Here is a 15440-nt window from a genome sequence, read left to right on the forward strand (position 1 = left end):
TGACTATGGACTTTATCACTTGCCTACCAAAGACCGGCGGGTATGGTACTATTATGGTGGTCGTGGATAGATTTTTCAAGTATGCAACCTTCATGCCCGCCTCACCAGGTTGCACTTCCAAGGAAGCCGCCAAGCTATTCTTTAAGAATGTGGTGAAGTATTGGGGCTTACCAAGGCATATTATCAGTGATCGAGACCCCCGTTTTACTAGGAACTTTGGGAGAGAATTATTCGACATACTTGGCACGGAACTGCATTTTTCTACTACTTTCCACCCACAGACAAATGGACAAACGGAACGAGTCAATGCCATATTAGAATGCTACTTGAGGCATTATGTAAGCACACATCAGAAAGATTGGGCAAGACTCCTAGACGTCGCCCAATTCTCTTATAACTTGCAGCGGAGTGAGTTCACGGGGCGGACACCATTTGAGCTAGCCACAGGCCAACAATCACAAACTCCACATTCATTACCAACCGCGTTCGAGGGAAAGAGTTTGGGGGCTTATCATATGGCCAAAGGATGGGAGGAATAACTTGACACTGCTAAGGCCTACTTGGATAAGGCAGCTAAGAAGATGAAGAAGTTTGCATATCGTAAGCGGCATCTCACGGACTACAGAGTTGGGGACATGGTTATTGTTAAGTTTAACCCAAGACAGTTTAAGGCACTATGGGGCATGCATCAGAATCTGATTCGCAAGTATGCGGGGCCATTTAAGATAATCGCCAAGGCAAGCAAGATCTCATACAAGCTTGACATGCCATCATATCTTAAGATCTACCCAGTCCTCCATGCCAGCATGCTTAAGCCATATCATGAAGATAAGGATAATCCAAGTAGGGGCCAATCAAGCCGAGCGCCTATGACTATCACCTTATCGCATGATAGGGAGATTGAGGCTATCATGGATTACCAGGCCAGGCAAAAACAAGGGCAAAGATCCACCGCTATGTTCCTCGTCCATTGGAAGGGGCAATCACCAGGGGAGGCCACACGAGAACGATATGAAGACTTATGGCAATTCAAAGATAAGATCCGAGAGTTTATGTAGCAACATTGCACCGTGATCGTCGCAACATTAGGTGGAGAAGAGTGTGATGACCCATCATGTCATCATGCCACATAGGTGCCATTTGGCATATATTAATGCCATGTGGAAGCTTACATAGGAGGAAGGCTAGCATTTGTGAGAATATTCTAGAGAAGTATGGACATTTCCTTTGGAAGACCCTAGATCCCTATGGATTTGCTAGGAAAGTCCTTGGAATCTTCTAGGCTTATAGAGAATTCTAGAAAAAGCCCTTATATTGTAAATATTAAGGACTTGTGTAACAATTAATATTTACACACTAGCCCCTAAGAGACTAGTATATAAAGGGGGGCCATTCATTTGTATTTCACGAAGCAAACAATTCAAGTTCTCTCTAATACAAAGCTTCCTTTAACAATTCTCTTGTGTTCTTTATACCATTCTCTTAGAAATCTTGAGTGTAGTAAGGTTGTCTTGGCATAGCAAGAAAGTGATCAAATTGTCAAGTGCCACACGTGTACTTAGTTAACGACTAAGGACGTGACACTTAGCTTCATTTATCATATTTTAGAACCCTAGACTCAGTGGGAGGTGATTTTAAGGAGATATCTTCACATACAACTATTGGGTAAGTAGTTTTGATCCAATTTCAGTTATATTATATGATTATTTATGAGATTTAACATCTAATCCATGGAATTTGGAGAGACGTTTTGGGAAAATTTGACTATGTTTTGAAAAATAAAAATTTGAGATTTGAGAGTCGAATTGGACTCGAATTCAAAAAATATATATGTATGAACTCGTGGGGTTATGGATAGTCGAGATCTATCCTTGGTCTCGAGTTTTGATCGGACGGGCCTAGGGTTGACTTTTATCTAAAGATCTTAACTTTAATTATCGAAATTGGTTTTTCTTGCGTTGTTTAATGATATTGAGTCATTTTTTTTAGATTTGAGTCGTGCGCATGCGAATTTTAAAGGGAAACCTATTTTTGAGTGTTGATTTGGCCTAATTGAGGTAAGTATCTTGCCTAACATTATGCGGGGGAACTTCCTCGTAGCATTTGGTCTAATTGCATTATTTGAATTATGTGGAAGACGTGTACATGAGGTGACGAGTATGTGCACGAGCTTATATGTGGTAATGGACCGATTTAGACTCTTAGGTTATTTATATGCATTTAATTGAAGTTGTTATTACATGAAATATTTTTCATTGTTGAGTTTACTCTTCCGTTTCATTGTGTTGTTGAAATTCTGGTACACATTATTGTTGAGCTGTGTGCTTTGTGTTGATGTGATATTTGTATTGTTGTTTTGGAATTGTTGTGGTGTATGGGCACGTGTGGTGCCAGTTGATTGTTGCGATGTGATGAGATGCGCATGCGGCGGCATAAGGGTGGTGATATTGATGTGCATGCGGCGAGATAAGGGGATTTATGCGCGTGTTGCTAGTAAGGGAAATTACTTCATTTTAAGCACAAGTGGCGAGATAAGGGGGCTAAAGCGCGTGAAGCTATTTCGGGGGGAAATATTTTAAAATAAATATAAGGCTCATCTGGCGTCATAAGGAAGATTTGTGACTTGTGACTTGTGATTTGTGATTATGAGGTGTGGTACCTCAAGGTGATTCATGTGGTAACTCGTGTGTTGGAACGACTTGATTATTCGAACTGTCATTTATTTTCCTTAATTGATTTCCCTTGTACTTTTACTATGTTTTGGTTATTTTTACTGTTTTATCACATGTTTACTTGTTGTTGCCATTTATTTATCTATTTTTGCTTTCTATTTTTAGCTCATATTTATATCCTGCATAGGTTATTATGTCTAGTGAGTGTCTTGACTTGAACCTCGTCATTACTCTACCGATGTTAGTCTTGATACTTACTGGGTACCGATTGTGGTGTAGTCATACTACGCTTCTGCATATTTTTGTACAGATCCAAGTACCTCTGAGCATGTCGGACATTAGCTAGCTGCTTTTGACATTTGCTGCGGAGACTTCAAGTATACATGCCACTACGCTAGCATGCCTCAGAGTCACCTTCTGATGTTTACCTTGCAACTATTTATTTTCATTCCAAAACAGTTGTTGTATTTGAGATTTTAGCTTACTCTTAGTGGTACTTATGACTTCGTATTACCAGTCTTGGGGATGTATGACTATTGTTCGGATTCAGCTTTGTTATGTCATTTATCAGTTTACCTTATAGGCTAAGTTGTTCATTTCTGCTAAATCTCAACATGTGTTAGCCTTATCCAGTCTTTAAGACTAGGTTCCATCACGATCCTAAAGGTTGAATTATGGGGCCATGACATGAGCATTTTCAAATGAACTGAACTATTGGGCTTGGCTAGTGTGCCACAACGATAATGTTATTGATATTAGGACCAGGTTGCGCACCGTAACGGTATGGTACTTGTTGGTATTAATAATGGGATCTGGTTGTGCGCCGCAATAGAAAGGATATCTTGTAGTTATTCTAGGTTTTTGTGCTCCGCTATCGTGTTGTATTATGATGTTATGATGTGATGATATTCTGGGTCCCTCTGCCATCTCTTTTTTGTTCCGTTCATAATGTAGTTACCCTGTCTCTATATTGTTATTGTTTTTCTACTTATTACTCATATAGGATTTGTAACAACCCGGGCAATCACTTTAAGTATTGTAGCCCGTTCCCCTATTTATTAATTATTTTATGTTCATTTGTTGTCATGTGAGTTGCCGGGGTGGTTGTTTTGGTTCCGGGGATATTGTGGAATAAATTAGGACAGTTAGTCCCAAGGTTGGAAGCCTAAGTTGAAAGAGTTGACCGGATGTTGACTTATGTGTAAACGACACTAGGATGGAGTTTTGGTGGTTCTGATAGCTCCGTATGGTGATTTTGAAATTAGGAGTGTGTCCAGATATCGATTTGGAGGTCTGTAGGTGGTTTTGGCTTGAATTGACAAAAGTTAGAAAGTTGAAGGTTAGGAGAGTTGAGAAGTTTGAACGAGATTTGACTTTGTTAATACCGGGCATGGATTTTGATTCCGGGAGTTGAAAGAGGTCCGTTGTTTCATATATAACTTGTGTGCAAAATTTGAGGTCAATCGGAGTTGATCTGATAGGTTTTGGCATCGATGGTAGAAGTTGGAAGTCCATTTGTTTCAATAGGTTTGAATTGGGGCACGATTCGTGTTCTTGATGTTGTTGGATGTGATTCGAGGCTTCGACTAAGTTTGTATCATTTTTTAGGAGGTGTTGGTATGTTTGGATGGGATCCCGGGGGCCTCGAGTGTGATTAGGATTGAAATCGAATTGAATTTTGGACTTGAATATTTTTCTTTGATCAGCTCTGGTGAAACCGCACCTGCGAGAATGGGGCCGCAGGTGTGGAGCCATAGAAATGGCCAAGGGGTCGCAGAAGTGGCTCTCAGTGAAGTTGGGTCGTTGCACAGGTACGAGGAAGATTCCGCACCTGCGAGCTCGCAGGTGCGGGAGAATGGTCGCAGCTTTCCGCAGAAGTGGTGTCTTGCGCGCAGTGCGCCTCTGCAGGAGCGGAGTCTTTCCCGCAGATGCAAAAGTAGGGGGCCTTAAGGGAAACCACAAAAGTGGAATTTGGGCCGCACCTGCGGGACCGCAGAAGCGGTTAAGTGAACCGCAGGTGCAAGATGCCTGGACAAAAGATATAATCGAGGGTTGGAGTCTTTTCTTCATTTTTGGACTTTGCAAGCTCGGCTAGTGGCGGTTTTGGAGAAGGATTTCACTTGATTTCAAGAGGTAAGCAACTTTTCATCAGTTTTATTCTTTAATATTAAATACCCATTGATTTCTACACCTAGATTATGTGTTTTTAAGGTGAAATTTAGGGGATTTTGGACTAGGGATTGGAGAGTAAGATTTCAGGGTTTGAGGGTCAATTTGTGGCCGGAATTGGATAATTTTGGTATGGTTAAACTCGTTATTGAATGAGTGTTCGAATTTTGTAAATTTTGTCGGGTTTCGAGGCGTGGGCTTGGGGTTGACTTTTTGAATTTGGTTAAAGAACCTAGCTTTATCATATGGGATTGATTCTTGTAGTTTGTATTGATTATATTGAGTTGTTTGTGACTAGATTCAAGTCATTCGAAGACCAATTTGCGAGGCAAGGGATTGTTGGAGCATTCAGTTGCGCACTTTAAGATAAGTAACACTTCTAAACTTGGTATTGAGGGTATGAACCCCTAGATTACGTGTTATATGGTTGGTGTTAAGGTGACGCACATGCTAGGTGACGGGCATGTGGGCGTGCACCGTGATAATTGTGATTCGGTTGATTCTGTGGTACTGTGTAGTTACCTAATCTTGTTTCTATCCATATAACTTCTACGTGTTAGAATAATTGAGATGCGATTCATGTTAGAAATCATGTTTAGGCTATGTGCTTATTCTGTTGTGACCCACCGAGGTCATTACTATTGTTGAGTTATTTGCTTAATTTGCCATTTTGTAGTCAGTCATATTCATTCATTTGCATATCATAGCTCAGTCTCTTTTATCATTCACTGTTACATCATGTTATCATTGTTTGGGCTGAGTGGCATGAGATATGTGAGCCCATGATACTGGAGAGATTGATAACTGAGTTGGGGCCTGAGAGTCGTGTTGTAAGTGATTTATGGATCGGGCTGCACGCTGCAGCATGCCATATTGGCTTTATATCTATTATTATTATTATGGATCATGTTGCATGCCGCATCAGGCCTTATTGGCTTATTTATTATTATAGGATGGGGTTTCATGCCACAGCAGGCTATATTGGCTTTATATTAGCTCTTGGACAGGATTCGCCCCTCCGAAGTCTTACATACAAGCAGTGAGCGCGAGCACCGTATAGTGCTAAGTGATTGTGTGTGATGAGTGGGAGTTTTGGCAGACAGATTGAGTATTCTGAAAGTGTGAGTTCATGAGATTATCACTGTGATGCATTATATTGACATGAATATTTAACATATAGGCATAGGGATGTAACATTCCTCATGCCAGCTGTACTTGACATATTTTATCAGTGTTGAGCTTAATTTGTTGAACTTGAAAGCATGCCTAAATTTCTGTATTGTGTATAAGTTGAATATGGAAGTTCTCTGTGTTATTACTATCATTATCTTGTTATATCTGTGTTGCCATTATTTTGATTCGGACTGTATCTTTCTGAGCTCGTCACTGCTTTCAGCCCAAGGTTAGTTCGGTTACTTATTGAGTACATTGGGTCATGTTGTACTCATACTACACTCTGCACTTCGTGTGCAGATCCAGGTATATCTGGATACTGCGGTTGCTAGATTTGGTGCAGTAATCTGCTCGGAGACTATTAAGGTAGCTGCTATGACGCCCGCAGACCTCGACTCTCCATCATTTCAGTTTATTCAGTATTGTTCTATTTTCCATACAATTGTATTAGAGATTTAGACTGTGCTGACACTTCTTAGCTCATGTACTCAGTGACACCATGATGTTTTTGGGATTTGTTGTCGTTGAGTTTCAGTTATTTTTATCAATTATTTATGAGATTGTTTTTCACTGTTGAACTTGTTAAAAATCATGTTTTTTTAATTCAAATGCGTAGTTATTATGTGATTGTCAGCTTGCCTAGTAATATGATAGGCACCATCATGATAGGTTGGGATTTGGGTCATGACAGGTTTACAGTGAGTGTCTTGCCATAGACTCATCACTACCTCGTCGAGGTTAGGCTCGATACTTGCTGAGTACATGAGATTGATTGTACTCATACTACACTTCTGCACTTCTTGTGCAGATCTCGGTATTGGTCCAAGTGGCTTTCTGAGGTGATTGCTCAGACCCTTATATGTAGTATTCTAGTGGCTAATTTACTCTGTGACACCAAATCTTGTGTGGTTATGTAAAAGGCGTATTGTATAGACTTATTATCATATGTATCTGAGTTACTTTTGTTCTATCTCAATATGTTGTTATTTGTTAGGCTAGCCCCTTATTTTTTGTTCAGTATTAGCTTGCCAAGCGAATTTCCTATGGTAGATTTCTTGTGAAAATGAATGTCACTAGGGCTCTACCAAAATGATCAAGGTGCTAGATCCTGATCGAAGGTGTGCCAACCAAGAAGTGTGGTACGATTAGGTTCCAGAGTATTGTGCATCATGCTTACAATTTGGGAATGACTACAATGCTTCAAAACAAACTCAACTAGAACAAAAAAAAAGCTCCACCAGAACAGAAGCCAGAAGAAGCACCCAAAAATAATCAACGAAACCAAGATAAGGGTACCAGAAGCCTCAGATGACATGGAGGTACAAAGGACCAGTAACTATTGAAGCTCAGTCACATGTGCATAGATTAGGCACTTAGCAACAGCCCACTCATACCATTCAGACTGATGTGCAAGTTAGGGAGGAAGTTAGGAATGCATCAACGAGAAAATCAGCAAGTAAAGGAAGTCAGCAAGTAAGCCTAATGCTAATACCTACGACAAATGGATTAAGCCCACTAACTGAGTATGTGCAATTGCTACATCACCATCCTATAGTGGTAGAAAATGTGGGACAATGTAGCTCTAATGGATATGGAGGAGGAACTCAGGACTTATCCCTACCATCTATACCACCATGAGGATTGTGTTTTGAAATATTAAAGGAGTGAATACAATTTATAACGAAAAAGAGTTAAAGGAGTTTATTAGATTTAATAATGTTAGTTTGTTAGCAATAATAGAACGTAGAGTGAATATGCACAAGGTTGTACACATTGTGGAAGGTGGCTGGTAATTGGAACTGGGCCTCAAACTATGATTCAACAGGGCATGGTAGAATCTGGCATATATGGGATTCCAACATAATAAGGATTATAGTAGTCTGTGCAACTCCTCAAAGTATTCATGGGATAGTACATATCTATGCTTTAAATATGACTCTCTCTCTCTCTCTCTCTGTACGTCAACTAGGTATGGATTACATACTGTGGAAGCCATGAGAAGCATGTGGACTAAGTTAAAGGGAATTCACATGTATAAACAAAGACCTTGGATTGCTGTAGGTAGTTATGTTACTGTTTTAGCAAGTGATGATAGGATTAATGGGAATCTAATTATAGTTATGAAAGTGAGAGACCTCAGATAGTTCTTGCAATACATATCAATGGCTGAACTAAAAACTGTTGGGGGCATTTTACTTGGAACAATAGACACATTTACAGTAGAATAGACAGAGTTTTGGTCGATGTTGAATAGAAATGTTGAATAGATGCTCATGTTTCCTTACCTCGAAGTACTAATAATGAGTCCACAATATTCAAATCTTTCACCTTTGAGCACCACGAGTAACATCAAAAATCAAGAATCGACAATCAAAATAATTCTCTTAAAATCAAGAACATCCAACTTGCAACCAAGCATCCGATTCAAGCCTAAACAATCTGAATTCCAACCAAATAACATAAAGAACCTATACTAAGTTCCGAAACAATAATTCAACTTCGATATCATCAAACTCAACTTCCAGTCAAACCTATGAACTCTTCAATCCTACAAATTGTCAACCTTTGACAAATAGAGCCAAAACATCCTAGGAACCTCCAAATCTAATTTTGAACATACACCTAAGTCCAAAATTACCATACGAACCTATTGGAACCATCAAAAATCCAATCCGAGGTCATTTATACAAAACTTAAACCTTAGTCAACTCTTATAACTTAAGCTTCCAGAATTGAGACTAAGTGTCTCAATTCACTCTCAAATCTTCCTGAAGCCAAACAACCACCCTCGCAAATCACAAAGCCACAACCACCCATACGGGAAACATTAAATAGTGGAATAGGGCTCAAATAATAAAATGACCGACTAGATCGTTATAACTTTTTAGTTTTAAATACTTCTTTTAGGTTTAATCTTGATATTTTGTTATTATTTCAATGTTAAGTATATTTTATTAGATAAATTAAAAACCACTAAAGATATTCACATTCCTAGGTAATACCTCTGTTCCAGTTTATGTGAACCTATTTCCTTTTTGGTCTGTTCCAAAAAGAATGACCCCTTTCTAAATTTGGAAATGATTTTGCTTAAACATACAATTCTACCCTTAATGAGAAGCTTTTATAACCACACAAATATGCTGGACCCCTTTTTGAATTATTGAGGACCACAAATTTCAAAAGTCTTCATTTTTTTCTTAAACTTCGTGCCCAATCAAACAGGTTCATATAAATTGGAACGGAGGAGTACTAATTTTGCTTTAAATTGTAAAATAAGGAAAACAAAAAAATACATTTTTTCCCTTTCTAATTTTGGTATTATCAAGTTAGCTATTGATTTTGTAATTTCTTTTAGTAGTTTTATATCTTTTCTAGCCAAGAAATATTTATTTAGTATTTTTGCAATAGTATTCTTATTTAGCCTTTTAAGAGGAAAACACAAAAAATAAAAACAAGAGCCAATGGACTTCTGTCCAATATTTTCTTTTTTCTTTTTTCTAAGATTCTCTTTTTCCCTATAAACTAATTTGTCATGACCCAACTCCCATCATAAGTCGAGTGGCGCCTAGCACCGCCACTAGGGAAGCCAACAACTAATCACCACAACGAATAGTCCACGACACATCTTAAAGCATTTTGAGAATCAAAATAATTGGAGAGACTTCTCAACCATACGTGAGATATCAAGTATTATTAAAGAAGTTCGTACAATGATCCAAATGCTAAATCAACCAATACGAAATACGACCAAGCGGCCTACAATCCCATAATCCAGTATCAAAAGTGCATGAGCATCTTACATAAATATATAATACTACTACAACCTCAAAACCCGATGTCACGAGTGCATGAACATCTTACAGGAATATACAATACTACTACAACAGTTGTCTGGAATAGAACATAAACAAATATAGTAAATAAATAGGAAGGGGACTTCGTGTGCTACGCATCATAGCTTAGAAAGCATCTCACCACAAAGTTTACTCAGCAGTTGTGCCTATGCGTCTGAACATTCACCAGATGGGCATGTCCTAGTACCTGCACAATTTGTGTAGAAGTGTAGTATGAGTACGTAAATTAACGCGTATCTAGTAAGTATCTAGTCTAACCTCGAAGAAGTAGTTGCGAGAATTCGATATCGACACTTACTAGTTGTCCAATAGTCAGATATACATGAGAAATAGAGAGGTATGAGGCATGTCAAGTAGAAATGAAGCAGATAATTATGTACAACATACTTTCTAATAAAGAACCAAATACAAAACCATCAAGTACCAATCACTATCTCGAATAGAGTATACATGACCAATATCATATGCGAATGCCAAATCCGAGTCAATATGCTCAAGCATGAACTGACTCCCTAGCAAAATATTACACACAATCCTGTTGAGACGAATGGCCCGATCCCATAAGAATGGTGCTTAGGCGATCATATATTCCACATAATCTTGTCGAGGAGAACGTCCCAATCCCATAAGAGTAGTGTTAAGGCGATCAGCCTGATCCAATAAGAATATCAGTGAGGTGTTCTCAAAAGAATATTGCTAAGGCGAATAACCCGATCCCATAAGAATATTGAAACTTTCGACGGGTCATTAGCTCAACTCATGAGTGTATGAGTTAAGTAATCATGAAATTTTCAAATAAATAAGTACAACACGGTAGTAAATTTCTAAAAGAGGGTATAATTTCACGGTTAATCAAGTACCATGTCAAGTCTTTAGAATATCGAGCTCAAAAATTATGGAAGTCTAGTCATAGGCTAACCATGAATGAAAGCATTTAAACAGGTAAGATTAACTCAAGTAGTAAAGCTAATGCATGGTATAACTCTAAGTCTCTAATGCAGGGTATAACTCTAAGTCTACCCGGACGTGTCAAACCTAAAATACGTACATACGCTCATCACCTCGCACGTGCGTAGCTCCCATAACACATATCACGTAGCAGATATAACACCTACAAGGATAAGTTTCCTCTTTCAAGTTTAGGCAAGTGACTTACGTCGCTCTAAAATCCGATGTCGGATCCTGCGCCGCTCTAACACCTCGAATCAACGCCGAAGAACCCGAAACTAGCCACAGAACATGCAAACCAACCAAAACATACTCAAGAACCCATAATTTATCAATCAGAAACAATTCTCAACCCCGTACGAAAATTTAATCAAAAGTCAACCCCAGGCCCACACACCTGGATTTCAAAAATTCTCAAAACTAAATGCTATCCATAGCACCATGAGCTCAAATATATAATTTGTTTTCTAATCCATATCCAAATTCATTTTCATATTCCCCTTTTACCAAATTTATGTTTCTATCAAAATCCCATCATTTCCAATAGCTTCTACCAATTTCCATATTAAATTGCATATATATATATATATATATATATATATATATATTACATGTATTTAGCTCACAACAAGTTGGAACAACTTACCATATAATAGATGACGAAAATGATCTTCAAGAATCACCCCAGATTTCCTTCCAATTAGAGAAATGAGATAAAATGAGCTAAGCCCCAAAGTTCCAACTTATAGGTCTGCCCAGGTACTACCCTTCGCGAATGTGGCACGTGCCTCACGTTCGTGAAGCACAAAATGCTTCTGCCAAAAATTCCTCTGCATGAACGTGATACAGACCCTCTTGAACGCGGTGCTTTCTAGCCCAGCTCCTCCGTAAATGCGACCCTGCCTTCGTGAACACGAAAGCCTAACTCTTTCAGCCCGTGATGAACACCAGACACCAACACATCAGTCAAATTCAAACATGCTCCGGGTAGTTCAAAACTCACCCGAGCCACCCGGGACCCTGCCTAGTCATACTAATTAGTCAGAAAATACTACCCGGACCTATCCAAAGCCTCCAAACACATATAATAGCATCACATCCACTAATCAAAGGTCAACCCACATCTTTGAGCTTCTAAGCTCTAAATTTCCAACCAAGTATCCAATTCACTCCCAAACCCTTGGGCCGACTCCAAGCCGTCCGACTAAGTCTAAATACCCATAAAAACTTGATCGAGCTTCTAAAACACAAATCCAAGCCCGAATTCCCAAAATTCAACTTCAAATGAAGTTTTTCTGACACTTAAACATTCAAAATTGCCAACTTTTGACATAAGGCGCTGAATCGCTCTCGGACAACCCGACACTCGATCTGAACATACGCCTAAGTCTAAAATTATCATACGAACCTATTGGAATATTCAAATCCCAATTTCAAGTTCATTTACTCAAAAGTAAAAATACACACAAAAAAGTGGATATAATCATAAATTCATGTTGCATGATCTCAAAAAGCAATAAAATGAACCTGAAAGTCATGACAAAGCAATAAGTATTTGTCACTAGGCCAATTCCTATGGACCTACAAAATTTCAGACCAATCGGACTCCGTAAAATAAATCAGCATGTATACTAATGTGCTGGTGTCTGGTGTTTATCGCGTTCGCAAGGGGAGTCTCGTGTTTGGATGAATGAGTTGGGCAGGAGGACTTTTTCTCTTCGCACTCGCGATGGTGTAGCTGCATTCACGAAGAAGGAGTTAAGGCTGTGAGTTAAGCTTCGCGAAGGTAGGGTCGTATTTGTGGAGGAGGCTGGGATGGAAGGCATCTCATTCGCGAGGGTCTGTGTTACTTCCGCGAAGAGGATTCCTGGCAGAAGCACTTTGTGCTTCATGAACTTGAGGCACATTTTGCGTTCGCATTCTCTCATTGCAAGGCGATCTGGTGTGATTCTTGAAGACCATTTTCATCATCTATCATAAAGAAATTTTTCCAACTTGTTGTGCGCTAAATACATGGACTATATATGGAATTTAACATGAAAGTTGGTAGAAACTATGGGATTTTAGTAGAAACCTAAAATTTGGTAAAAAAGAGATTTGACCACAAAATCGAATATGGATTAGAGAACAAATTATAAATTTGATTTCATGGTACTATGGGTAACATATACTCTAGAGAATATTTAGAATCCGAGCGCGCAAACCCATCGAAAGTTTCAGTATTCTTATAGGATAGGGTTGTTCGCCTCAGGAGTACTCTTAGGAGAACCTCAGTGATATCTTATGGGATCGGGTTGATCACCTAAGTACTACTCTTATGGGATCTGGCCTTTTGCCTTGACAAGATTATGTGGAATATTTGATCGACTCAGCACCATTCTTATGGGATCGAGCCATTTGTCGTGGTAGGACTGTGTGGAATATTTCGATAAGGAGTCAGTGCATACTTGAGAATCTTGACTCGGATTTGTCATTTTCACATGATATTAGTCACGTATACTGCATTCGAGATAGTAATTGGTACTTGATGGTTTCGTATTTGTTTATAGCGACCCGACCTGTCGTTTTGAGTTTTAGCATCCGTTTAGTGCTTCGATGTCTTGAGTGGCTTTATATTGTATATTATGACTTGTGTGTGTGGTCATTTTTGGTTTTTGAGTGTTCCGGGATTTGATTTGGAAGAATATTCTTCATTCTAGAAGCTTAAGTTGGAAATATTGACCGAGGTTTGACTTTTGGGAGAACAACCCCGAAACGGTGTCGATGGCTCCGATAAGTTTGTATAGTGATTTTGGAAATGGGCGTATGCCCGAAATAGGATTCGGAGGTCCCTATGTTAGTTTGTCATGTTTTGCCGAAAGTTTGCAATTTGAGATTTAGAAAATTCCTAAGTTTGACTATGGGTTGACTTTATGGCTATTGGGTTTGGATTTTGGTTTTGGGACTTAGAATAGGCCTGTTTTGTTATTTGGAACTTGTCTGCAAAGTTTGGCATCATTCCGAGTTGATTTGATGGGAATTGGATGCGTGGTTGTGTTGTTAGAAGTTCTTGAGTTTCAATATAAATTTCATGCGTTTTGTTTTCTGATTCATGGTTCAAGATGTTATTTTGGTGTTTTGATCACGTGATCTAGTTCGTATGATTGTTTTATACTTATGGATGTTTGGTTCGGAGCTCGAGGACTCGATGAGTTTCAGGCGCGTTTCGAAGCATTTGGAAGAGTTTTATTTTTGCTTGTTTTTGATCAGGTACTTCAGGTCTCGCAAATGCGAGACTTTATTTGTATTTGCGACCTTTGCATTTGCGAGGGGGAAGTCGCATTTGCAAAGTTCGGTGGGGTCTATCATGTTCGCATTTGCGAACCAATTGTTTGCTTTTGTGATGGGGGCCTGGGCTAAGCTAGTTCGTATTTGCGATCAAAATGGTCGCTTTTGTGAGGTGTTCAATGTTCGCATTTGCAATTAAATTGTCGCATTTGCGAAGTTAGCAGGACTGTGATGGATGTCGCTTTTGTGATCATTCTTCGTATTTTCCCCAGACTGCATTTACGACACGTGCGCATGAACATAAAGGTTGAAAAGTCGGGATTTCATGTAAGTTCTCTCATTTTAGAAACCTAGAATCGGTAAGAGGCGATTTGGAGAGGGGAATTTCACCTACAATCATTGGGTGAGTAGTTTTAATCTATTTTCAACTATATTTCATGATTATATATGAGATTTAACATCAAATTTATGAGAATCAAAGAGAAATTTTGGAGATTTTTGTCTAAGTTTTGAAAAATGATTTATTTAGATTTGAGAGTCGAAATGGACTAGGATTTAAAAACAAAACACATATATGGGCTAGTCGGGATATGGGTAGTCGGGATCTACCCTAGGACCCGGGTTTTGACCGGGCGAGCCCGGGGTTGACTTTTGTAAAGATCGTAGTTTTATCTATCGTAATTGGTTTCTCTTGCATTGTTTGATGATATTAAGTCATTTTTCATTAAATTTGATCCGTGTGGTGGAGGGTTTTAATGGAAAGGATATTTTTGAGTGTTGATTTGGCCTAGTTTAGGTAAATATCTTACTTAACTTTGTGTGAGAAAAACTACCTCGTAGGGATTGGTTTGATTGCACTATTTGAATTACGTGAAAGACGTGTATATGAGGTGACGAGTGTGTAAACGGCCTTATATATGGAATTTTGACCGATTTAGACTTTATGTTTCTTATGTACATTTAATTGAAGTTGCTCTATCATGCTATATCCTCCATTGTTAAATTTACTCCTACATGCTTTATTTAAAGTTGTTAGTGCATGCTCTATCTTTTATTGTCAAATATACTCTATATGCCTTAATTAAAGTTGTTGTCTCTTTTATTGTCATGTTATCTCTTTCATTGTAGAATTATTCTTATTTGAAGTCGTTGTCACATATTATCTCTTCAATTGTTGAGTTATAGTTATTTGAAGTCATTGTTACATGTTATTTCAGTCATTGTTACATGTTATTTCTCTCATTATTAATTTATTCTTACTTGAAGTCATTATTACTTGTTATTACTTTCATTGTTGAGCTTATTCTTCTGTTTCATTGTGTTGTTGTAATTCTTGTGTTGATTTACTTGTCGTATT

The 15440-nt window shown here is 38.5% G+C and overlaps 1 protein-coding gene across 1 annotated transcript; it reads left to right on the forward strand.

The window, feature by feature from the left end:
- Positions 1-581: 581 nt before the first annotated feature.
- Positions 582-1058, forward strand: LOC138905832 (uncharacterized). The gene has a single exon (XM_070194349.1). It carries the CDS (start codon positions 582-584, stop codon positions 1056-1058), a length of 477 nt encoding a protein of 158 aa, XP_070050450.1.
- Positions 1059-15440: the final 14382 nt, after the last annotated feature.

This window comes from Nicotiana tomentosiformis, chromosome 2 (genome assembly GCF_000390325.3).
Source record: "Nicotiana tomentosiformis chromosome 2, ASM39032v3, whole genome shotgun sequence".
NCBI lineage: Eukaryota > Viridiplantae > Streptophyta > Magnoliopsida > Solanales > Solanaceae > Nicotiana > Nicotiana tomentosiformis.